Source organism: Vespa mandarinia, chromosome 3 (genome assembly GCF_050613455.1).
Source record: "Vespa mandarinia isolate Hongniang chromosome 3, ASM5061345v1, whole genome shotgun sequence".
In the NCBI taxonomy this organism is placed as follows: domain Eukaryota; kingdom Metazoa; phylum Arthropoda; class Insecta; order Hymenoptera; family Vespidae; genus Vespa; species Vespa mandarinia.
Genome location: NC_140812.1, coordinates 2186685 through 2213573, shown reverse-complemented (window position 1 = coordinate 2213573; position 26889 = coordinate 2186685). Strand labels below are relative to the sequence as shown.

At 34.9% G+C, this 26889-nt stretch overlaps 2 protein-coding genes and 1 long non-coding RNA gene across 21 annotated transcripts in view; 1 reads left to right on the top strand and 2 right to left on the bottom strand.

The window, feature by feature from the left end:
• Positions 1-3152: 3152 nt before the first annotated feature.
• LOC146873097 (uncharacterized) lies at positions 3153-5235 on the bottom strand. The gene is made up of 2 exons (XM_035878088.2): positions 5028-5235; positions 3153-4422 (listed from the first exon to the last, which is right to left on the bottom strand). The coding sequence occupies exons 1-2, from the start codon at positions 5054-5056 to the stop codon at positions 3939-3941; spliced, it is 513 nt and encodes a 170-aa protein (XP_035733981.1). The 5' UTR covers positions 5057-5235; the 3' UTR covers positions 3153-3938.
• A 2143-nt stretch (positions 5236-7378) lies between these two features.
• Positions 7379-26889, top strand: part of LOC118446891 (uncharacterized) — a 34116-nt gene continuing 14605 nt past the window's right edge. The window contains exons 1-5 of one of the 19 annotated variants that reach the window (XM_085656198.1): positions 11518-12170; positions 12334-12821; positions 13346-13402; positions 13513-14151; positions 18177-18388. In XM_085656198.1, coding sequence (XP_085512324.1) covers positions 13841-14151; positions 18177-18388 — 523 coding nt within the window. In that variant the 5' untranslated portion in view covers positions 11518-12170; positions 12334-12821; positions 13346-13402; positions 13513-13840. Of the gene's footprint in view, positions 7678-11517; positions 12171-12333; positions 14152-18176; positions 18389-26889 lie in introns of those variants that run through there. The other 18 variants (XM_085656196.1, XM_085656195.1, XM_085656194.1 and 15 more) reach the window with 18 other exon arrangements.
• LOC118446900 (uncharacterized) overlaps positions 15635-26889 on the bottom strand; it is a 47848-nt gene continuing 36593 nt past the window's right edge. The window contains exon 3 of the long non-coding RNA XR_004839715.2: positions 15635-16347. This is a non-coding gene — a long non-coding RNA (uncharacterized LOC118446900). The remainder of the gene's footprint in view (positions 16348-26889) is intronic.

The window sequence follows — 26889 nt, the reverse complement described above, 5'->3', positions numbered from 1 at the left end:
AAGAGAAAAGCAACGAGAAACTAAATATTATAGCGTACTATGTTTCTTCGATATGTCAAATGTCATTGTCAAAGCTTCTAAAGTTTTATGCTTACTATTAATATAAAAAATATAATTATATTAAATATTAAAAATTATATTAAAAATTGTATTAAAAATTATTAATTTATTTAATGTTTATATTAAAAATTACTGCAATGTTTTAACATAGTATTTTTTTTCACTATTGAAAAATACTTCGTTCTTATCAGGGAAATTCCCGTGGCTAGCTAAATGCCCTCGAGCGCGGTTATCTCTGCTAACAGAAACGAACATTTTTCTTTTTAGTTGCATCGCTAGTGGACATCGCCTTCCTCATGATTCTCTTCAATACTTTATTATTATAAACACTTTATTATAAACACAGAAATATATTGGTTTCATTTTATCGTGTTGTTCATTTTCATAGTTAAAAAAATTAGAAAAAGCAGTTGTAAAGTGTAAGTAAAGATGTGAGACATTTGTGATGACGATGATAATAATAATACATAATAATAATAATAAATCCAAGAAAATTTCAATATTCAGTGCATGAGTATACATATATATATATATATATATATATATATATATATATATATATATATATTTATTTATGAAGAAAAACCCAGAACTGCCAAGAGCGCAAAAGTTCTAAAAGTTTTTAAATCTCTTCTCTAAATTTCAGGACTTTTAACTATGAAAGTTGATGTTTCGATTATCGAAAAAAAAATACTATATATCAACGTATAACTGTATTATTCGAGCTCATAATACTTGTTCAAAAGTACATTGAAAGAAGTAATTATAATAAATGTAGTAGAAAGAAATCGCATGCTTTATGATAAAAAAAAGAAAAAAGGAAAATAACAAATAATAATTAATAATAATCGTTAATCTTGAATGATGAAAATCGTGTAAACGAATCATTCTGTCGATTGCTGTGAACGTGATTATTATAATCGCATTGTTCACGACGTCCACATACACCGGAAAATAGAAGGTATAAATATAGTTATATGTGTATATATGTTTCATGTGTCCATTTTATGACGAATAAATTAATTTCTCGCAAAATAATACTACTTCAAAGTAATCACGGATAATGTATTTTGTATATATTAAACAGATAAACATGTAAAATGTTTTAAATTAATTTTACTAATATTTGTGATTACGTTATTCTTTTGTTCCAGTACGATCATTTCTTAATACAGCTTTCTAATATTATTGATAAATATAATTTCACGTTATCATTTAAACTAGTAACATCAATATCACGTTACCATTCGAAAAATGTTACATGAAAAAAATAAGCTATTTTACTTAAACATTGTTTCTCTTATCTTGTTTAACTTAAAAAATTAATCCGTTTCTGCATTCAACTTTAATTCCGTATATTTATAAAATTTATGACAATGACTGATCATTCATTTGTGTAATTATTAAGCGGTCACTATACTTGTATTTTACATTTAATTTATTTTTTAATGAAGATGTATTTAATGTTTATAATATCGCCGCCAATAATACGTACGTAAAAATAACAAATTCAATTATCTCTAAGTTTTAATGTCGGAGAAAAATATCCACGCTAAACGACTGGAATTTAATAATTTTCGATATAATAGAATTAATGGACATCAAAATCGCGTTCCCCGTAGATCATATTTATATACGACTTATTAAGCAATTCGCAGTAGTTAAATGAGTCAATAAGAAAAATTACTATCTCTGAGCTGAGATCACTTTGTGTGTGTACATTTAAATATTGAAGATAAAGAGACAGTGAGCGAGAGAGTGGGAGGGAGAGAGGAGAATGATGTTTGAAATGAAAGTATTTGTTTGAAACTTGATGATTGTCAATTTATTATAAATATTCTTAACGATAAACGCATATCGTCTCTCGATCGAGCTTTAACAAAATAAAGAAAAAATTAATTTAATAGAAAAATAGAGACGAAAGTATCTACATAGATGTGTATTTATTTTCTTTTTCTTTATAAAAATTTTTCTTCATACAAATTATATATCTTAAAGAAGATAAAAGATAAAAAAAGGAAGATTTTAATTGTATTTCAATTGATATAAAATAATACGACATGTTCGAACGGAAATTAAGTATTTACGAAACAATTATCACATAGTCTATCGATATCGATAAAAGTAGAAAGATAGTATAAAGTATTTTCGAAAAAAGCGAACGACGTATAGAGATATGGACTTTAGATATTCTTGTATGCATAGCGATGAATTAAACGTCAAAATAAATCCGATTTGTATTTAAGTTATTTTATTATCTCTATTAAGTCTATAATTCGCATTTCGAAACTTTAAACGAAATCATTTTTTGTCGATTATATATCAAATGTCAGAGAGGCATAACTTTATTAAAAAAAAAAAAAAAAGAAAAAACAGTTAAACAAAAAAAAAGAAAAAGAAAGAGAAAAGAAAAGAAAGAAAGCTTGATAAAACTTATTTCAATCTTTATCAGTGCATGAGAAGAGAAATGTATACAAAATATTTATATTTTTGTATAATAAATAATATCTTTCGTTTCTCGTAAAATTTTTCGAATGGATGAGGAAACTATGTTTTTACATTAAAATCAGTTGTTGTGCATTAATAGAAAATTAAATGTCTACGATTTCACATTTAAATGTTAAAATAAAAAAGAAACCCACCCTACTTAAAAAAAAAAAAAAAAAAAAGGAAAAAGAAAAAAAAAGGAAAAAAATGAAAAATAAAAAATATACAAAACGAAATAAGTAAACGAAAGCTAAACTAGTTATCTGCCGATATAAGAAAAAAAAGAAAAAAGGACAAAACATAATGTGCTAACAAGAAATCGAACTATATTGCTATTACGATCCATACTGTATGTTCTGTATATTATGAATGTTTAGAGGACCAAGAAATATAATATACCGATGTGAAGATCGACTGTCTTGTATTTTTATTTTAATACATCGAATCTTCATCTTTTTATCCTATTATGCAAATATAGGATAAATAAGAAACATGACTAACCATCGACGAGGGTCTTTAATTTTATGGCTTATAATAATAAAAAAAAAAAAAAAAAAGAATAAAAAAATAAACACCTCTTGCAACAAAATTATATTTGCGATATAATCACTTTATGCGTACATATAGATGTATTGCTTACTATGTTATTCTGAGGAACAGATGTGCAGAGATAAAAATTAGGTTAAAATGTATATTTTTTATTTCATTCATATCTTTTTGAAACGACAGTGATTGTCTTGCGTCACTTGTTACATATATTCTAATTACAATTTACAATGTAAAACTGATATGGTTAACATGGCAAGTATAAGATTATTTGAGGCTACAGTGTTTGCGAAAAAATAAATAAGTATGTATAATAAGTACATAAATGTACGTATTTACATAAAATAAAAATGATCGCCGAGAATGATTAATGAGGTCGCAAGAAAAAATGAATTTTCATTTCGTAATTTATCTAACATAAAAACTTGTGATAAGTCTTGAACTTTGTAGCAATGTATACCATATAGAAAAAAAATTCAACTCCAATAAAGTAAAATAGAATAATTTGTCATCAATCCAAAATTCATAGACTTTTAAATAAATACAATGGTTATTCAGCTCTCTGATTATCGAGACGATGTAATAAAATATAAAATGTCGCGATCATAAGTTTTATTATAATCTAGTTAATTTGTATCGAACATATTATTCGAGCAATCTCTTTCGATTCTTTCTTTCTCTCAGTACGCGAACTTTAGCAATCTCAAAGAAAAGAAAAAAAAAATTTAAATAAAGTTGAGAAATAAATAAGAATATGTGTTCGTAAGAACGTTCATGTAAAAAACAAAAAACAAAAAAGAAATAGAACCGTTATAACGAACGAAATTGATGAAATAAATAATAATTTAGAATCCATTTACTTTAACGCCATTTGGTATACGAAAGATTCTCTGTTTAAATGGAAGCTCACCGATGAGATATCGTTTGAGAATATCTTGTGCGATTTTCGAGTGTCCAGCGCCAATAAAACTAAGCGTAGCATCCCTTCCAGCGTATTCAAGAAGAACATCTTGTCCACCCGGATGAGTCTTCAATAGCTCGGTACAATCGTAAACGTAATCGTAAATTATAATCCAACAATTGTTCGGCGTATCGTGCCAGGCAACCTCATCCAAACTAATACATCTAAGTTCACCAAGTCTTGAAGCTTCCTCGTTTCGTTTTAATCTCCTCGTTTTTTCCTTGGATGTAACGTCAGAAGATGTCTTATAAGTTTGCTCTCTGGTTATGCTCAAAAAACCATCTCTTTTCGTTTCCGAATCTGTCATATCCAAGGCTCGAAATGTCAGACTTACACGATCTATGCCTCTCAAACTTTCCTTTTCTCTCCTGAAAGAAATGTATTTAATCTCTTTTTAGCTTAAAGAGTAAAATGTCGATAAAACTGACGACCTATGATCACTTATCTTTGCTTTCTTTTCGAAATAACGTTACATTGATTGAAAATTTTACAAAATTCCTCGATAGTTTTACAAACAGTTGCTTTAACGATTATTCATTCTCATATAGGTATAGGAGAAACAAAAATAATATATATATATACATGTATACTCTATTTCGCAAATCTTATTATGAAAAATTTAATCGAGCTAATTTCTTGATATTTCAAGATCGGTTTATCATTAAATTCGAGAATGATTATATATACAATATGAGTAACAGAAATGTTTACGAATGTTTCATGCCTACTGTGAAAGTTACGAACGTAGTTATTACAAAGTCGAGAAAAAAAATTATCTGAAGCGAAATTTACTGCAGACAAACTCGATACTTGATTTATTCGCTCCAATTACGATATGTATATGTATATATCATACGTTCGCGATAAATTTATAAAAACCTGTAGAACATGATATCGAACTTGATCTCGATGAACTCGAAATTAATTTTAGATCGAATGAATGTTAGAAGAAAAAAATCGTGATTGCACTTACGTCGAGGAAGATTCTTTCTCGATGGACATTATACGATGTACTGACTATCGGAGAAGTCAAAATGTCAATTCCTCTGGAGAAAGGTAAATAATTTCATTACCGGTTGAAACCCGATGCGTGCAAACGAGGTGTTCCCTTGGTCACGCACGGTAATCCAATGCTATTACTTCGAGTCCGTACATACGGCTTACTTACTTTATTTCTTTATCTAGAAAGAAACCAACTTTCCTCGCAACGAATGAATTCATCTTTTTTGCAAAACCCCGCATATATAAATATATATATATAAAACAATACATTTATAAAAGAATATATATATATATATATATATATATATATATATATAAAATATATATAAAGATCTATATCCGAACAAGAGGTTGATATACTTTTAATAATAATATTCGATCAAACTATCATTTTCAAAAATGATTATTTTCTTCTTAACTAATCTCTCTTAAACATAACGACGAAACGTACAGTTGTAGTCGCACTTTCAAACAAATACTGCTTGCAAATTCATCACTTTTTGCGGCAGCGAGAAATAATCACTATTTTATCTTCGTTTTTTTCCAAAAACACGAGCATTTCAGCTGCAGATCTAATAAAATCGTCATATCATTAAGGTATATCGTTATTTAAGCCATGTGGAATAATATAATAATATCGATTATAGCGTTATGTCATATATCATGATTATTATTGTCTAATAATTTTGATACAAAACAATGACATAAAGATTCATTTATGATTACAAGTTTTCGTTTCTTCAATGGTCTATCTTTTTTTACAGATCACTTTTAAAATCTATCTTAATCATTTGTCTGGTTTCGATCTAAACGACGCTCGTTGAAATGTATTACAAATCAATCGTCAACATTATGATAGACTTAATTATGACATTAATTTACCGATTTGTCAAACGTATTATTTTATTTAACAAATTATTTTTCTATTACTGTTGACATTTTCCTTGCGACGAATCGTTTGAAAATGTAACAATCTTTTGTATTCGTAACAAAATAGTTAGACATTATGATATCAAGTGCAAATAATTAAATTTTATAACCAAATAATATCAATGAAAATTATTATTAAAAATTATTATTAAAAAGGTAAAAATGAAAAGTAAAAAGAAAGATTTTATCGACAAGGAAATATTTTATCGATTGAGATTATCTACGTTTATAAAAGGGTCGCTTTATGACCGACCGTCGATATCATTCGCGACTAATAATCAATTAGTGCTGACATCTCTTGTAAAAAGAACAAACAAATTAGACGATCGTTTATTAGCCGCTATGATTGATCGACTGATGGTAAAATCGATGCAAAATGTACGGATAAATATTATTTTAAAATATTTACCAAAATTGGATTATATAAGAGCTTGTAAAACTAGAAAATATAATTTTTTTGATGACTTAAAAAAGCTTACAATTATATTCTCTTGTATAATATATTTGTATTAAAAATATAGTAAATTTGTTCAATGGATTTTTGTGATATGTTTTTCTGTTGTTTTCCAGCGCGAAAAATTTTTCACGATCAAAACGATGGATCTGCCAGTGTTATTTCGAGCAATTTATAAAACATAGCTTTGGGACAAATCATTGAACTTCGTAAGAGAGTTTCCTTTCAGACGTCGGAGCAACGAGTGACCTGTTTCCCTTGTCGCTAGTAGAAATCTATTGAATTTCAAGAAGCGCGTTACAGAAGTCGTTGCCTTCGATTTTCTGCTAAATAGTGTCGCCAATGGAATTAATTGTCAGCAATTTTTCTACCCTCAAAATCATTACTTTTATGCAATATTAGAAATCTTCTTTCGAATGTCTCGTTCGAAAAACAACGATTCTATTTTTTCTTTCCGAGAAAAAAGAAAGAAAATTATTAACAAGAAAAGGAAAATTTCATTCAAAGAAACAGCGTCTTTATGGAAGAGATACGCGATCGTAAAGCCTCGAAGGTAACGATTTAATCGATATTAATTATATTTCAGGAAAGATGAAAAGATGACGGGAAAGGTGAGAAAGAAGTATCGAAACATAAAATGAAGAAGAAGAAGAAGAAGAAGAAGAAGATGAAGAAAAAGAAGACGAAAAAGAAGAAGTGTAGATGAGAAGCAAGCGGTTGGTTGTTATCGAACAGCGCATGTGTCCTATGTAAAGTAAGTGAAAGAGAGATAGAGAAGCATTGGGGCGCCGCGACGGCGTCGAACGGCGTCGAACGGCGGCGAGGGCAGCGCCGACGTTGTGCCACGGCGAGGTGGATAGTCGCAATCATGCCACCACCCTGACGCACGTTCCCGTATCTACGGTGCGTCTCAAGAAACGGCGAAAGGGAGCGAATTTTCGCGGTTCCACCATTGAGAGGAAAAAAAAATAGAGATACAGATAGACGTAGGATAGATACCATATCTCTGTCTTTCTCTTCCTTCGCTCTGCTCGTAAGCAAGCGAGGAGCTAAAGAGAAAGAGAAAGAGAGAGAGGGAAAGAAAGAGATAGATAGAGAAAGAGAGAGGGAGAGAGAGAGAGAGAGAGAGAGAGAGAGAGAGAGAGAGTAATAAACGTGCATCGAATGAACGAGACGCCGTGAATGTGGACCGACCGACTGACCGAGAAGTGAGGATAAATCGACAGGAAGCTCGCGAGTGCGTCGATAAGTAAATTTATAGAAGAAAAAAAGAGAGAAAGAGAAAAGAGAATCATGAAGGAAGAGTAAAAGAGAGAGAGAGAGAGAGAGAAAGAGAGAAAATGAAAAAACGCAAGGGCACAATCGAGATCCTTGTTTGATACCGGACGGTACGAAAAGTAATGGTCTTCTTCTTCTTCGATTGAAAGCTTACGAGCTTACGCGCAAGCTCTCTCGCATGCGTGAGAGAAAGAACCTATACTTTCTTCCCCCGCCTTCTCTCTCTCTCTCTCTCTCTCTCTCTCTCTCTCTTTTTCTGTTTCTTTTTTCTTTTCCATGAGACACAAGTGTTCGACAAAATAGGGACACGTGTCAATCGTGTTTTCTCTTCTTCTTTTTCTTCTTCTTCTTCTTCTTCTTCTTCTTCTTCTTCTCCTTCTTCTTCTTCTTCGTCTTCTTCGTACTAGTTCAGCGAAAGGAGAGGAAATCAAAAAGGGTGAGAGATAGAGATAGATAGAGATAGAGATAGATAGAGAGGGAGAGAGTGGCCAAGTGGTGAAAGCAGTGCACGCTGCACGTGTTACTTCAACCGAGCCGTATCGATCGCCCGGAAGTGTATACGAGAATTGTTCTCGAGGACGCTCTAGTACACGCGCGTGTTACCTCCCACGATATGACGCGTGTTAACACGCGTGACTGGACGCATTTTTTTGCAGTTTGTAAATACTTTTCCCTATTCTTTTTCTCCTCGACTTCGAAATCATCCTCAACTTTCAATCGATGTTTCCAATGTATGTATGTAGGTATGTCTAAACTGTCGGTTCGTCTACCTATCCATCTGAATATTTTTCTTCGTTCGAGAGAAGAGTAAGAAACGAGTTGGTAATCGTTCAAAATCGCTTCTTAAACGAGTGATGTGAAGTGATCATATCGAACGGTGTTTATTTTTCAACGATTCAGTCTTTACTTTTCAAAAGAAAACTAAAATAAAATTACAAAAATTCTCGTTTATCCGGAGATTGTCTGACGCTTACACAATCGAGTGAAATTTCTCTGTTTCAACGGGAGCTGAAAAGAGATATATGCATATGGTAAGAGTTCTTATCAAAAGGGATTGCCAGTGAAAATCGTGAAAATAAGTTTACGATCGTTCCTGACGTATTTAAAGACGTTTTTCGAAAAGAATATACTCATCCATAGCGCCGTCGTTTTATATTTAATAGGTACGTAAAATTCAATCTTATTATTTGTTCTCATTTTCAAGAGCAACTCCCATCCGATTTTATCCTTAAAATACATCTTTTCAATTTCAACGAGAGGAACGATCCTCGTGAGGTACTCGTGATGGGTTATAAAACGTGCTCCAGTCTCGAAACTGTGAGGATATTTATGCGTGAGCGTATATACGCGTTTTCATTCCCAGAGGCAAAGCAAAAGTCTGCTTCGCGGAAAGTAGTATCGTCCACGAATTGGATTATCTCTTGATTTTGTCTTTGAATTGCAATCATGTGGTCTCGTTCCAAAGAACTACTCGTAGCTCGATATAAATTAATTCGTCTAATGGGTAATAAAAGTAAAAATACAAAAATACAAATCAGTACCTGTAAAAGAATAAAGTGTATTCTTCTTAACATTATAGAAAAAAAGAAAAAAGAATAGTATCCATTTCATTGATAATACCGATCAGAAAAGTTATTAATAATTTTGTCAATATTCTTCTTGTTATTAACGTCAAATTACATTTACCGGGAAAAATGAGAAAGAGATAGCGGAAGAAACGGAAATCGTGATTAGTACGATAGCATTAGTTTTCTCGCTTTTTCAGAATCGCTTGGAGAGAAAAAGAAAAGCAAAAAAAGAAAAAGAAAAAAAAAAAGAAGAAAGCAGCATATTTTTCTTAGAACCGGCGAATAACAGACTAAACAATGATTTCGGATATTTCGCTATGCGTAAAATCATGTCCTAAGCACGCGGGCGAAGGTCGACATAAAGAAAGGTGCTGTTTATTTTTCGTGATCTAATATTCGCCTTCGTGGGACGATATGCAAGGAGCGTGGGCCGATATCGGTAGTCAGCTGTGTCAGTAGCGCACGCTCTCGCGCACATTGCTCCGGATCGTTCGAATATTCATTTCGTGGGGGTCGGGGGAGAAAGGGTAACACTTGTCTCCCCTTTCCCTCTCCCGATCACCCCGGAGATTTTATCAAAGACGATGCTTCTTTTTGTGCCTACGAAACGATCATGCATCGTAAAAAGAGACGTGCAAAATCGTCGTAACTATCACGGTTGGCACAGACCTCGTCACCTTTTCGGGACCGAAGAACCGCGTAAAGTTTATTTTAATAATACGTGCGTAGAGCGAGCGCGTCGTCGGCTCCTCCGACGGCCTTTTCTATTTCGGCTTTTCTTCCTTTTCGCTCGAATGTTTCAAAAAAGAGACAACAGATGCCTATCTCCTCCTGCCTCTTCACTGATACGCGAAATCTTGAAAAAAAAATTCAATAAATCGGACGAATATACGAAAAATCGTGATAACACGGCTTGAACGTGCTTCGAAATAATTTTCGATGATTACATTACGTTAATAGCGTATTCTACGGAAGGATATTATCGGATGTTTTGTAAATCTATTTTAACAATTAAGATAACACGGTGTTTCGTTTTCTCGGCTAAGTAAAGTAACCTTCCGTCAATCATTTCGAGTTTATTTTAATAAAGCGAACGTATACGTGTACATATTAACGTCGGTAGTCGCTTCGATGGCCTTTTCTACTCCCTATCCACCTGTATCTCCTGTACGACGGAGAAACAAAGAGAGAGGGAGAGAGAGAGAGAGCGATGGAGTGAGATGAGATCGGGAGGAAGGGATGCTTCGCTTCGACGTTATTTTTTCGTATATTAATAGTTGAGGATCGATTAATTGATTTCTCTTGTAAAAAAAAAAAAAAAAAAAAAAAAAAAAAGAAAAAAACAGAAGAAAGAGAAGTCCTGTGCGTGTAATACTTAAAACTTAAATACAACGAATATAACGTAGGAGAACATTTGCGGTTTATAATTATACAATGGATGAGTTATTAATATATAACGAAATATTTAACGAAATTCATGAAAACGAGAAGAGATCTATCGAATGAAATCGAAATGTTCTACCAATCAGATTGCACGGTTCCGCGTTATCGAGAAATATTATACATAATAAGAGCCGAAGTAATTCCATTCATGAGTACGTTTTAATCGATGAAAAATGAAAATATGTTTTTTCTCGTGATTCTGCCAAACTCATTGTGTATCTCGCTTCTTTTGACTCGATAATCGATCGAATTTATTTACAAAAACAACAATTCCGTCGAGTTTCATTTAGTTCAATCGTTTTAATCGGTCTTTATGGACAAGAAAAGAAGAAGTATTAAAAAGTGGGCTGGGTGTTTATGCGCGAATATATGCTTGTATGTATGTGTGTGTGTGTGTATGAGAAAGAAAGAGAAAGAAAAAGATAAAGGAAATAATCGTAGATGAACGAAGAGTAGTATCGCGTATTCTCAGGCATTCTCGCCGATTTTCCGAGCGCGTCTCGAGTACGAGAACTCCTACTATTTATAAATTGGTTTGAACCCGGTCGCATTGGCGATCCTCGTCGTCGTGCGCGGCGCTCTGGTGCGGCCGAAGCAACGGGCTGCGCCTTCGGTCCGAGCTGCTGCCGCCTCGTGGAGCCTCGCGTGGGGAACAATTCGCCACCCCATGATAAAAATAGAAGCTCCTAGTCAGCTAGTCCAAGCTCCGAGCTAGGAAAGAGAGAGAGAGAGAGAGAGAGAGAGAGAGAGAGAGAGAGAGAGAGAGAGAGGGAAATCTAGTGAATGCGAGTATGAGTGAGTGTGTGCGAGAGAAAGAGAGAAAGAAAGACAGTAAGATTGAAAAAAAGGGGAATAAAAAATAGGGGATAGAGATAGAACATAGAATGAAAAATAAAGTTACGAGAAAAATAAAAAACGCAGGTGAAAAATATAAAGAGAGAGAGAGAGAGAGAGAGAGAGAGAGAGAAATTTTGAATCGGTTTCAATGGATGAACGGGTCAGCGAACAAATGGATAAACGGACGGACGAACGAATGATCGTTGGTAAGATCCAACATCGACGACGTTGACGAAGAGACGAAGACGACGCACCGGCGCACCGGCGGTAGCCGATGCTGGTGGTGCTGCTGGCACGTCTCGATACCGTCTCTCTCTCTCTCTCTCCCTCTCCCTCGGCCAAGAGCTTTCAGTTCTTCGTCATCCGTCGTCTTCGACGCGAAGAAAGTGCGTCCGTCTCTTTTTCGTGAAGCGCGCGCAAGATAGTTAGCCTCGCTAAGATCGGTGACGTTCATCATAATGCCGGTATTAACAGTTGACGCACCTGCCGCTTCCTAGTATACATTCCCAAAAGCAAAATAGTTTTAAAAGAATAAAGAGAAAAGAAAAGAAAATTTATTATCTATCGTTATATCGAGCCTCGTCGAATATAACAAGTTCGAAAGGTAATTTTTATGTAATAAGTGGTGGTGTTTATGGTGAAGATGCCGTGAATAAAATAAAATATATATATATATATATATGTGTGTGTATACATTTACGCATATGTATATATATTTATCTATATATATATATTATATATATGCATATATATATGTATATATATAGATAATCGAAAAACATAGAGAGCGCGAGCGAGAAAGAGAGAGAAAGAAAGAGGCACATTCCGAGCGGATCACGGATGCTTATAGAAGCGTTGCGTAACGGCGTCAGACGAACAGCGAAATTGCGGCGGCGGCTGCGGCAGCAGCAGCAGCGGCTACCGAAGCGCGTCGAGCTTCGATAAGATCGAAGGAAATTTTAGATCCTCTTACGGTATCGATTCGCGGATTCGAAAAACGAAGAAAGTTAGGGAAAGGAAAAGGAGAAGGTGGAGAAAAGATTTTGTGTGCGTTAAAAGTGGATCATTGAGGTGTCACAGAGACCAGAATCGGATACAAGGTGTCCTCGTGATCTCGATCAGGGATCAAGAGAGGAGAAGAGCCTGGTCGCGTGTTAGAGTGCGCGAGTGAGTGACTGAGTGAGTGAGTGAGTGAGTGAGTGAGCGACGATTTATCGTCGAAGAACTCGTTAAAAAAATATTAAAAGTTGTTAGGGTACGTTGGTTGGATCGCTCGAGGGGCTTCGTAACAAGACAGGTAGAGAGATTGGGGATGGTAGAAACGAGGATAAGAAGAAGCTGTTTCGCAGAGAAAGAGAGAAAGAGATTCTTTCGGTCGTATCGATTCTGGTGTCTCGAAACGTTTCAAGGCCAATCTCCGTCTCTCGATCTACACTTATTCACACACACGCGCGAGCGAGCGCGCGCGTACACACACACACACACACACATACGCGCACGCAAGCTCGCGCGCGCGAGCGAACACATACATACATGCATACACCTAAACATCCAAGCACGCATACACACGTATAGTTGTCATTTACGAATTCTATCCGGATCGATTGCTCTTATTTCGTAATGGAAATCGCATTCGATAATCTCTCATGATCAGGATGATTTCGTTCGAGCTCTTCTCCCGCGTGATTAATAGCCTCCATCTGATTGCGAGGGCCCACATTATAAAATCGGCGAATCCAATGCTTTATTGTTATATAATTTTCTCACTTTTTCGAATAGAATAAAATTGATCGAGATTCGAGGAAACGATCCAACAAAACAGAACAACGATCGAGCGTAAGTAATAGCGAAAAAGGGGTGGCGGTGGGGGGGGGGGGGGGGAGCTAGAAAGAAAGGTGTTTCTCAGGTGTAGAGATCAACGGGTGGTTGGTTCGGTGATCCAACAGGGATTTGGCGAGTTTCGTGAGGAGAAGGAAGAAGATAAAGGAAAAGAAGAAAGAGGAGAAAGAAAGGAGGGGATAGCGATAGTAGTATTAGTGCTAATAGGTGTTGGTGGTGGTGGAGGTGGAGAAGGATGGAGCAACGTCCAAGGAGACGGGGAGTATACGGACGTTGCTGACGAGGAAGGAGCGAGAAGAGGACGGGGAGGGGAGTGGAAAAAGAAGAAGAGGAAGAAGAAGAAGAAGAAGGAGAGGAAGTGGACGAAGACGACGAAGAGAACGAAAGCGACGAAATTGAAGAGACGAACGACGGTGCGTACGACACCCACGAGACATGCAGCAACAGCAACAGTCTGGACAACAGCAACAGCAATCCGGAGCACCGAACGGGGTGGCGGGTGGTGCCCAATTGCCTCAAACAGGTGGTATTAGTCCTGCTCAGCCTGGTGCAACTGGCACGGCTACCTCGAGGCCACAGGTGAACGGTGGTAGATTTGACTTCGACGATGGTGGCACTTATTGCGGCGGCTGGGAGGATGGCAAGGCTCATGGACACGGTGTTTGTACCGGACCCAAGGGACAGGGTGCTTACTCCGGTAGCTGGCATTACGGTTTCGAGGTCTCTGGAGTTTACACTTGGCCAAGGTATGACTCTTTGTTTTCTATTATTCGTCAACATTCGCACGTGTCTTTGTAAAAAAAAAAAAAAAAAAAAAGAAAAAAGAAGGAAAAATTCATTTTTAACATCTTCGTCATTAATCTGACTCGTTCACCAACACGATCCTTCTCTCTTTATATTCATCTTGTTCGCGACAGGATAACGGAATTAATTGGGATTGGTTTTCTTTCGAAACATTAACGTACTTACCTGAGTACGATCCTTCGTGAATCTTGCTCTAGGATCATCATGAGAAATTTTTCTTCTTAAAAAACACTTTTATTGCTTCAATGCTCAATGCTCATTGGACCTCTCTAATTACGTTGGAAATTGTTAAGCCTACTCGACTATCGCTGAAGTCGTTAAAAATTTAATGAGTACTCTTCCTTTTCGTTGTCTAACTTTATTTCAACAAAATACTGTAAAATCCGTGACGAGATGATGCTCGTTGTATCGCACAGCGGCAACGAGCGTGTTCCAGAGCAAGGCGTTCGTTCGTGATGAGCAACCTTGACACATATAACTCTCTATATACCTGAGACACGGCCAATCTTCTGATCCTGAAAGTGGGTCATAGAGTGCAAGGACAGCGCGTCCGGGTCAGCAGGATTCCATCCTCAACAAAAATCTCTTTTTCTCTCCCGCTTTAGATATCATTAGGACTCAAGTCGTTTATATCGTTTAGCCGTACGTTGAATAATTTCCTTGTAAATTCAAACTTCCACGAAAGCTTCTTTTAATGTACGTAAAAGAGAAATAGGCAAAGGACGAAAAAGAAAAAGGGGCTAAGAGTTGAAAAGAATTTCAAGTTCGCTATTCGGATATCAAAAGCTTCTCGAGCTTACCCAGACGAAGCTCGACCCAAATGATTAAACGTTCCGAGTAACGTACTCGAACTATAGTCATCGACTGAAAAATATGCCAATCACTTTTCTTCCACTGAAATTGACCAGCCGAGGAACGGAAGAATGCACACCGAGTTTAATTATATTTAGATCAATGATTAGCTGTCACTGTGAATACTCAATTCGTATTTTTAACGATAGATATTCATTGATCTCGGCTAGAACGACGGTAATAACGAGCTGATCTATTCGTGATATAATGGATAAAAACCTTCGATCGATCGACAAAGAAAAAACTACGTTCCTTGATCGACCTTATTTCTAATGGATGAAACGAAAGAGATCGACTACGTTCTGTGAAATGAATTGGAAAGACAATAAAGACTTTTTCTGTAGGTATACTCTCGATAAATGTTTGACGAGTAAGGGTTGAAGAGAGAAAAGAAAGAAATGTATATTTGAAAGAACGCGACGAAACGAATTGAATCGTAGGTGATTAACGTCAAATATATTTTACCGCAATATTTGAGCCTTTATATGCGTATTAAATCATAATAAAATAATAAAATGTATTTTCCTCGTCGCGGAGAAAATTATATTAACCACATTGTATAAACCGGTTGGTTTATAGCAATTAGTAGTAGAACGTCAGATGATATCGTCTACAAACACGTATGTACCAGAGAAATGTCCGAGATATCGTTGATAAGCAGTTAGGTCACGCACACCAACCCAATGGAAATTCTATGAAATGGATAAATGAAGGGATATAGTGGATGATTGAAAGAAGGGTGAGATTACGATCGAGATATAAACAATTGAATCGATTTTTTTTCTTTCGTCCTTTCCCTTCATCCCTCTACCCCTCTCACTCTCCCTCTCTCTCTCTACCCATAACCCCTTTAACTTCTGGCACTGAAAAAAATCATGTTGAAAACGAAACGATATTGCTGTTAAATTAACCAGTTTAAGCTAATGGAGGAATCTTCCGTCGTTTAAAGTATTCCAACTTCCTCCTTATTTCGGAGAAGAAGAAGAGGAGGAGAGGAGGTCGAGAAAAAGAAGAAAAGAGAATGAGAACGAGTAGAGAGAGAACGTGAGATGGATAAGGATGAAAGGAGAAATAAAATAAAAAGAGAGAAAGAAGGGGAGAGAAGACAGGGGGAAGAAGAAACTCGCGTCGTATCTAGGCCGAGGGGAATCCGTCGTTTCGTTTCCGTTTTAACTGGAGCAAGGTCGTTGTTCCACGTTTTCCTAGGGGGCGTCTGATAAATCTTCTCGTTTCTCTTCTTCTCCATCGTTCAGATGAAATCAAAAGGAACGTTCTACGTTCTGATCCTACAAACGATATATATATATATATATGTATATATATTGATTAACGATAATTTTAATTGTCACATTTCGAATCATCATGCAATCGAAACTTTATAATTTAATATGTACGGGTATTAAGAAGGGATTATTGATCAACGACCAATAAAATAACTTTCTTCGTGTTCTTCATAATTCCTTTCTTTCTTTTTCTTTTTTCTCCTTTTTTGTTTTTTTTTTTCCTTTTTTTGATAGGCAATCATATATTTTTCATAGCTCAGAATAGAAACGTAATAACATTAACAAATAATCTGAATTTCATCGTTTCGTCGTCAGCAACATTTTACTCCGTTAGCTTAGAGGAATTTTCCATTATTTTGAGTTCTTTTTTTTTTTCTTTCCATAATTAAACTTAACCAAAACGACGTCAAAGGCAGATTGTAAATCGCTTAGAAACATTCGACGTTCGAATGGTGACCCTAATGTAATATTGAGCTTGGCATATCGTGCCAGTTTATTTTCTTCTTAATGCTAGAAAAGCACAAGGGTCGTGACGCTTTTTGTCGAATGAAATGTGCTCGAGAAAGATTCGACCAATGAACTCAACGGTGAAGAAGAGGGAAAAATCGTGGTTCGGTAAAAAATGGAAGAACTTTGTCCGATGAAATATCTTTTAAGAATCTTTCCGAGCTACATAATTTATTTAAATGATTTTTACGTCTATTTAAAACGGGAAATTCTAACGCGCCTTTTTTGAATAATTTTGTATATTTTATTATAAATCAACCATACAATTTTTCCCGTTAAAATTTCATTCATATATTTATCCAGATTTCACAATAATATCTATTAATTTTATTGGAGAGGAATAATTGAAATTTGTGGCAGTGCAAATGTTTGATGAATCCGCTGGAAAGAAGTCCTCCCAGTGATTTCTGTTCATTAGAAATAAAAAAAAAATTATTCTTATTAGAATGTGTTTGAAATATTATTCTCGAAATTTGATTATCGATTTTGTTGTATTTTGTATTTTTAGCGGATGAAAAAAATAAGGATTCAAATAAAAGCCTTTGTGTATACACTTTTAAAATAATATTCTTTTAAGAAAATTCTTAAAAGAAAAATTCGATTATTTTTTTCTTAACGTCTACAGTAGAATACTCTCTCTTGGCACGCTATTTTCGTGATAAATAAAAATAAAAAGATCTCATTAAAAAGATAAAAGATCGATTGTGAGATAAGGACGAATTAGCTCGGCGTAATGGTCAAGTAATAATTAATTAATTCTTCAATTATTTCTCAAACTTTAGCATATTAAATATTATAGTATATCAAAATATATTATATCTAAATACTGAACAATGAGAAAGATGACCGGGAGTGTCCTGTTGGATTTTTTATCTTAATAATAGGAGGTCATAAGTGCAGCGGTGCAACTGCTAATTAATTTCAAATTACTGCTCATGCTAATTAAAGTTTCACCATTGTTTATGGGATGTATAAATAACATCAGATTAAACGAACCGTAGTTCCTCTTGCTTTCTAAGAATAATACTTTACATAAAAACGTACTTTTACTCTTTTATTTCTTATTTATTATGAAATAACGAGGATCGAAGAGGCACTAAATGATTAATCTACATTCTATTATTAATAATTTATTAAGGTTTAACAAGATTATTTTCTTACAAGAGAGAGAGAGAGAGAGAGAGAGGGAGAGAAAGAGTAACAAATATGGCGGGTTTTCTTATTGAGAAAAAAAAAAAAGAAAAGAACATAGACGTGCGCTCTAGTTCTTTTCTTTTCGCAAAAAATCTGCAGATAATATCATCATCTCGGTTATCCTATTTCAGTGGCTCGGCTTACGAGGGACAATGGCAGAACGGCAAAAGGCACGGTCTCGGTATGGAAACTCGGGGACGTTGGATATATCGTGGAGAATGGACTCAGGGATTCAAGGGACGTTACGGTGTCAGACAATCTACTACATCTACAGCGAGGTACGAAGGTACATGGGCCAGTGGTCTTCAAGATGGTTATGGTTCCGAGACTTACGCCGACAGCGGTGAGTCAAAAAAAAAACAAGAATTTTAATGTTAATTTTAATTTATATTAATCTAATTTTAATTATACCATTTCCTAATTAACATTACTCTCTGAAATAATATAATAATGGTATCGAAGAATAGGATAAATAATTCCTTTTGATCAGAAATGTTAGATTTGCATCTTCATTTGTCCGCTCTTCATCGCCCTAATATTTTCAATCGAAGATATGAATTAGAAATATAAAAACGGTATATATATATATATATATATATATATATATATATATATATATATAGAGAGAGAGAGAGAGAGAGAGAGAGAGAGAAGGGTAAATATATAACCGAGACGAATTTACTAATAGCAGGTTGAACCCTGGCCACACCCATATCTATAGAATACGCGAAATTTACGTTTTGAGTATTTGAAATGCGTAGAACAAAAGGCATGACCATGACATATAGAATTTCCTTTCGTTTTCTGAATCAAGGAAACACGTAAATATGCTCTGAAAGGAGAGCAAAAAAAGACTCATTAAAGAAATAACGATAATGCTCTGACATGACGGAATTTCGATCGAATTTCGATTAAGTATAGGTGTCATTTGATTTGATATTTATTAAATAAAAAGTCAAATTTAAAGATTATAAATGTATACTTCACGATTCACATAATATTCATCGAATCTTAGATTAATTCAATTGTAAAGAAATGTGACGTGATCTACAAACATAACGACGATACAAGCGTAAAAAAAGAAAATATGATACCACCTCGAAGTATTGATAGAACTATACATATATAATGCACTATACGACACGCACGTTTGACGCACATGGCATCGTCGTCACGCAGAGATTATTTAATCAGTCTTAACCTCTAACTTAAATTTATAAGTACCTGCTTGGCTTCTCGCTTTTTATTACTGTTTTAGCTCTACTCGAATCTTTTATTCGTCTCTTGAGCCCTCAGACATACATGATTTTCCTAGAGTAAGGAATAATTTAATATATTCATTATGTTGTTCTCGTCCGTTATGAGAGTAAAAGTCTTACAACTTTCTCCCACACAATACTTTTTACGTAATACCATTTTTGATTGCTATTTATTTATTTATCACTCGTAGATTTTGCATTACACGCATCGTTTCTATATTCTACATCATCGTTTTAGTTTTATTAAAATATACAATTTTTAAAGGTTCGTGACGTTCAGGGAAAACATCGTGATACCCCGAAAGCGGACATATATTTGAAAGGCTTCGTATACGAGACTTTAATCTCGATTTAACGAATCAAGATAAGCTTATGTATATGGAAAATAAATCTTCAACTCGAAATGTAAAAACGAATAGTTTTATCATCGTGCCATAACGAAAGTAAAATTACACGAGTAACGTGTTACGATCAGAATTTATATTTTGAATTTTATAAGTCGCATAAGGTATCTTGATTAATGGTTCGTAAACGCCGGTAGAAATCGATTTCCTTATTTTTCTTTGCCTTTTAATCTTTAATCGATCATCAATAAATATTTTTTTTCGTCTGAAATTTGATGAGTCAGTATTCTGGAAATAAGAATAGGTTAATGATATGAAGTATATGAAATATGAAACTCGATGAGTTAGTATTCTGGACATAAGATTATTAAGTTATGAGTACGAAGTACGAGCAAGAAAAAATTATTATTAGACAATTTCATTTCGTTATTTATAATAAGTAGAATATTATTCGTGCATCATTTTGTTGCGCATTCAATGAATTATTGCGTTCAAGGGGGTGGAAAATGAATAATCCTTAAGATTTATATATTATAAATTTTCATCGCCAATAAAAATCCTTAATCAACACCGAATCACATATTATAAAATACACGATTGTAAAAATAAGCATATAAAGCGTAATATAATTTTTTTCATCTAATATATATATATATATATATATATATATATATATACATACATATATATATACATTTATGAAATTTCACGAGTGCTTTTTACCATATGACGCTCGTCATATACGAATCTAATTATAATATTAGATGATAATTTAATCTTTTTATAAAAAGGATTTATTCTAACGAATCGATCTTTACTTTCAATTAATTTATTAACCGATCGATTAATGTTAGAAGAGCTAAAGAATTTCATATGCAACCGGCTTTCGTCCGATTGGAACGAATTCGTATCTCAATTTAGCAACGGCGTCATATAATTTGATTAATCCGACTAAACGACTATAGTTCTAAGGTTCGCTCACGAGTACAAGAGCGATCCCAAGTACGAGTCTCGTTTTATTTCAACGAGATAAAAGCTTTGTCGATCTTTTTGTCGAATGCCAAGAGGGAGAAGACAATCGATCAAAATCAATCGTTTACGTTCGAGTTTAATAGAAATTTCTCAAGACAATTTGTATTAATGATAATCGAATTACTGTTTTACATTGAAAAAATTGAACGATCTTATTTTTAAATTAACTAATCCGAACTTCATAATGCGAGTTCCCGTTCAGAATTGGGCGATCGATGCCACTTCGTAAGTGACATCATTTGATAATGCGAAAACGGTGATATGTTATCGGAAAGTCAGGGATTCACGACAGTTCTATAACGACCCCATTCGATGTGGAATCACGTTAGACCAGATGATCGACGGAAAATCGATTCCTCGGTAACGTGGATCGACTCAAGTTGAAACCGATCGTATTTCATCGGAAACAACGATTCGATGGGTCCTTGAACGTATCTTAAAATTCATGCACTTGACTGGGAACATTTATACGAATATAAATATTATACTTCATATCGCAAAAGCATACTTTTTCTTTTTAAGAGCGTGTCTGACTTAAATAACGTTAGAGACGTTTACCACCAAAATGAGATATTTCGTTCTCAAAAATTATCGAATCGTCCCGCGTTATTTCGAGATTATAAATAGACGGAAATTCTTCAAAAAAAAAGTTCTCATTTGATTAAATGAGAAATTAAGAAAATATTGTCTATATAAACGATAATATTTTTATCCAATTATTTTGTTAATTGTATCCATATATGCGAAAAGATTAAGTCATTTTTAATGTTAATGATCCATACATTTTTATTAATGTCTAATCGTTAGGCGACATTTCGATTGTTGGTAACTTAGAAAATTTGTGACTTACGAAAGAAATACGCTATGATAAGTTAAAATGTTTAAAACAATGAGAATTGTTGGATGAAGAAAACGAATAAACTTTTCGGAATAGTCTCTCTATCTCTCTTTCTGTTGAAGTCAGGAGATCCTGAAAGGGCCACGTCATCTCTCCGTCGTGCGTATAGCACGCGCACGCACGTTTCTTCTACGTGGCACGAAAATAGCACGGCTGATTATTCGCCACGGGATTCGAGCACCTACGCCGATATTTCACCGTATTCCGGCTGATCTCTAGAAAGCTCACGAGATTTTACCAACCGTACGCACGTGCCAACGAACATGGCCGAGACTAGGTGAAGTTATTTTTATAAAATCTAGACCACATTTGGCGATTTTCTCTCTTTAACTATATTTGTCGATATTCGTCTTAGAAAAACAAAAAAAAAAAAGAAAAAAAAAAAAATAAGAGTAATTTAAAAAACAAAAGATTATATGTAAACGTTGATTACTTCAAGCTGATATAATTAATACAAATTATTATTCCATTTATCGAAAAAATATAAGGAGATAGACGATCGTGAAAGATCTTCTATGACAGCTATAAATCAGGTACAAGCGATTATTGAATAACGTTAGTTCGTTTGAAACATTTCTAAATTACAAGCGCAATTTAAGGACGCGTTTATGAATCACTATATCCTCACGTGTTCCATAACTTTTATCAAAATGGCCTGTATGAATCTCGGAAACAACATAACCGTTCCATGCAGGATCGTAAATCACGGTTAGCTATTCGGTGGTCTTAATTAAGAGTAAACTAATGATTACAACTGTTACATCTGGCTTGACTCTTTACAAAATTCATTCACACATACACACACACACAAGGAAATTGTACGCATTTCTCAAATAAGTCGTTTTCTTCTTCTTCTTTCTCCTCCTCCTCCTCCTCCTCCTTCGACGCAACGACTTTCGAATAACCGAATAACCGTTTTACGGACCATCGTACGTCATCCGTCGTCTTCTGCTTTTCCTACCTTCGGAAGGAGGTGGCCTAAGACCCCGAAAACACGGCCGAACGACTTCGTTCGGGATATAAATATAGTGCTCAAGAGCAGTGAGCGAAATGAAATGCAATAAAACTTATCTGCAACGGTTTCTCTTCGACTTCACTCTCTCTCTCTCTCTCTCTCTCTCTCCCTCTTACTGCGGTATGCTTGTCTTTCTTGACTTCTTCTTTTCAAACTTGTTCTCTATTTTTCTCAAACACCCGAGATAACCAAAGCGAAGCGCTATTTCCATTCTGAATCAAGAAAGAAAAAGAAGAAGAGAACGAGCAGCTTCCTACCGCAAATCAGCCGGATGTCGGCCTGTTTATCGCAAGTGTTAGCAACGAGGGCGGTTTATTGCTGGTAACACGTGCGTTAGTTTAAACCATCTCGAAGAAAAGTCTTCGAATCGTTTTGAAAATTCTTCTTAGAAGATTTATCGTAAAAAAAAGTGTCGTAATAATTATGTAATCGAGAAATCGTTTAGATGGACCGAGATTAGAGATTGTTTTCGGTTTACTTTCACGAAAACGCTTTCCATTATTTTCAGATAAATATCTAGATAAATTGTTGACCTCCAAGTGGAAGGAAATAGAGAGAGAGAGAGAGAGAGAGAGAGAGAGAGAGAGAGAGAGAGAGAAGGTTTTTAGAGCAACTAGCAATGAATAATCAAAGCACCCTTGCACACTGGAGCATAGTACATGCGTGTCTCTAGCCGATGTACACTGAGATAGAAGCCACGGTCAGTACCAGATTACTCTTTTGCGATGGGAAAGCGAAAAGAGATTGTGTTTGTATCATCCATGAGTAGGAATACGTATGTGTACGTATTTATATATACATGCGAGAGACCCGTTTGCTCGTGCTTAATCAACGATTTTTCTACTTCGCTGATCATTCTTGTTCACACCTCGCAAGGGTGTCAGCCCTCTTAACTCGATAACGCTTTTAATAATAATAACAATAATAATAACAATAATAATAATAATATTGCATTCGTCCTACACCATGATGTTATTATATGCGATAAAATAGATCACGCTTGTGAGTAGGAAATTCTTTATAACTAATATAAATTCCATAATAAATTCATAGAAAATTGGAAAGCACATGTATCATATTCGTTTTCTCTCTCTCTCTCTCTCTCCCTCTCTCTCTTCTCTCTATATCTATCTATCTCTCTCTTTCTCAAAGCAAAGTATATCCCACAGCGTCGAACCGCGTAGCATTAATATTTCCTTAGTTTCGTGAAACATCTCGCCACTGAGAATATGTACCTGCATATGAACGATACGTTTGCACGAGCACGATGAAAGCTCTTATTTTCTTTCTCTCTCTCTCTCTCTCTCTCTCTCTCCTCAACATTCCTTATCACGAAAGACTAATAATTTAGAACGGAGTTTAGAGAACGAAAAGCACAGCCACTCGGATATAGGCATAATTTCTCTCTCCCTTTCTCTCTCTCTGTCTCTTACATTGGACTCGTCCTCTTTTCGTACCAACCGTACCTTCCTCTGGACGCGTCCACGCGCAAGCGAACAGTTAGTTCACGACCTCCTGCTTCCGGGTCAAGGTCATCGTCACCCTCTCCAACCCTTCCATGTAATCGCTAGCGTCTTCTTCCTATTCTTCGCAAACACTCGCTCACAAACATACACGAAATTATTTCTTTTTAAGATTATCATTCGAATAGGAGAAACGGTCTACGCAAACAACATTCGTCGGATTAATTTTAGAAGATGGAATTATAAATAGAATTGTCCAATTAATTAAAGTTAACAAGGAAGAAAATTTTCAAATAGTAAAAAGAAAAAGTCTTTTTGACGATTAATGATTTTATCGATACTCCCAAATTCGCAGACGTCTTTATGTGATCTATCTTGAGATACATGGATAATTGTTTATTAAAGTTTATGAATCGAAAGACTCAGATTGCAACTTTCAAGGAACTAACGAGCGATTTAATCAGCGTCTTCTAATCTTTATTTAATTTCCAGTTTTTTTTTCATATAATCCAACTAGTCCAAGATTTTATTCTTTAATAAAATGTAAATCTAAAATGTATTCTAATTCTAGATCTCTCCGCGAAGTAACCTAATAGATTTCTATTTTCATTGTTATAAACAATTAAAAAATAAAATTCAAGTATTAAAAATTTTCCTTTCCATTAAAATGATCTTATTGGAGAAGAAGCTACGGAAAAAGTACGACGGAGTTTGTTATCGAATAATTTCAACTTTAGGTTTCAGTATTCAACCCTTCTTTTAAGGTCTCATAAATATTGAACGAGAATACTACGTCTCCGAAGAAGGAGCACATCGTTCGCTTAAATAACGTAACGCGTCTCTGGGAAAGAGGGTGTATGGATTTTGAGATACCAAGTAGATATTCCCTCGGAATACGATCTCATGACAAATGTGCATTCTACCGACGACAAATTATCTCTGAGATTTATTGAATAGTCGTACAAAAATTACGCACTCGTTAGGAGGAAAACTTACTATCAAAAAAAAAAATAAAAAAAAAAAAAAAATAAAAAAAAATAAAAAAAGAAATAATTATTACGTTGAAAAATGTATCCGAAATTGCTACTAAATTGAATATGTCTCTTTCTCTTTACTTTTCTCTTTTCTCCATTCCTCAAATTGCAAATTAACATTGTTGGAAGGAACGAAGAGCTTCAAATTCTTTTCCGACGTGTATAAAAAATATATACGTGTGTGTTTGCGTGCTATGCGAGGTCGCGGTTGAAAAATGTGTCGTAAGTCGAGAATTTGTCAGTTTTTAACATTAATGAATTAAGACGACGGAGATCGTTGAGAATAAGACCAGCAGTCACGCACGTATAGATAAGAATTCTTGAAAATGGATTTAACCACTTATGAAAATGTTCGGGGAATAGGATCGATCGTTGAGAAATTAACAAAGTTGCATATCTAAGCTTTTACATCCTTGTCTCTTCAACTATCTCCTATACTCACCGTTTTAAACTTTTTGCTCGAGTTAAGGCACTCTCCAAACGCCATTCCATTTCTCCCATGGCACGTGGCCGAGGCATTTATTTATAAATACCGACGGTAGCGCGCGCGCGCGCGCGCCCTACGAGAAGCAAGCAAACGAGCAACGAACGAATAAACGGATATGCACACATACAATCCAACGGAGCTATATCATAGTTGCTCGCGCACGCGTGATTCTACATAGAATAAACGTTTACAATGGGGGATCGTGAACGTTCGTGTTACTTGTTCTCGCTCATCAGGAAATAACAAAAATGACCTCGTCTTATTAATCTTCGAACCCTTCCTTCACGCATCTAACAGAATTTTTTTCCTTTTGCTATGAACAACCCGATTCGATATATCGACAGTATTAAGTAAAATATGTAAACATCAATGTCCATCCATTTTCATAAATTAAATTGTAAAACCTATTCAAATACGGATTAATTCAAAATTAATTACAAATGTCCATCGGATACGAGAGAGTACAACGCCTTCCCTCCACCCCCAAATTGAATTAACTCGTTCGACATAAAATTCACTCAAATGTTTTTTAACTCTCGTTTATTTCTCTCCGTAGTTTGATTTACAATTAACCAATATTATATCGCAAGCCATAAACATTTTATTATTAATCCTATTTCATCTTACGTGAGTGAGCGAAAGTATTGAATCACGTACATATTAAATTTGAGTAATAAAGAAGTAAATAATTCACGCGCGGTTAATGAAAAGCCGAGCAATCCACTTTTTTTCTTATGCTCTATGCTTCCCTTTCACTCCTTCTCTCTCTCTCTCTCTCTCTCTCTCTCTCTCTTATGTTGCGTACGTGCCATAAGCTTTTATGCAAATAACAGCATACGAAACAGCCGCTGTTTTTAATATATTGCAGGCGTTAACAGGTTACTCTCTTTCCACCTTTTTTCAAAGTGCAAACTTGATAAGACGGTGGTTACCTACTTCGTACGCTGAACCGTTACTTCCGGAGAATTTTCAACTCTCCTTCTATTTTATATTAAAATCTGATCGTTGCGGTTTGGTTAACAAGAGCGTGAATTTATTTGCGCTCATAAGCGCATGAATTTCTCGTCTCTTAATCGAACTCTTGACTCGCTTAATTACAATACGGTTCGTCATTACGACACAGGTTGATTTAGTGGTAATGATTATATATAGATCGAATGAAGGATTTTTATCGCGATTCTCGCAATAGCTTCGTCGATTGATCGTTTTAATTAAAAGAGAAGACGAAGATTGAAAGAAAAAAAAAAAAAAAAACAAGAGAAAAAGAGAGAGAAGCTATAGGGGTGGAAGAATAAAATTTCAAATTCAGGTA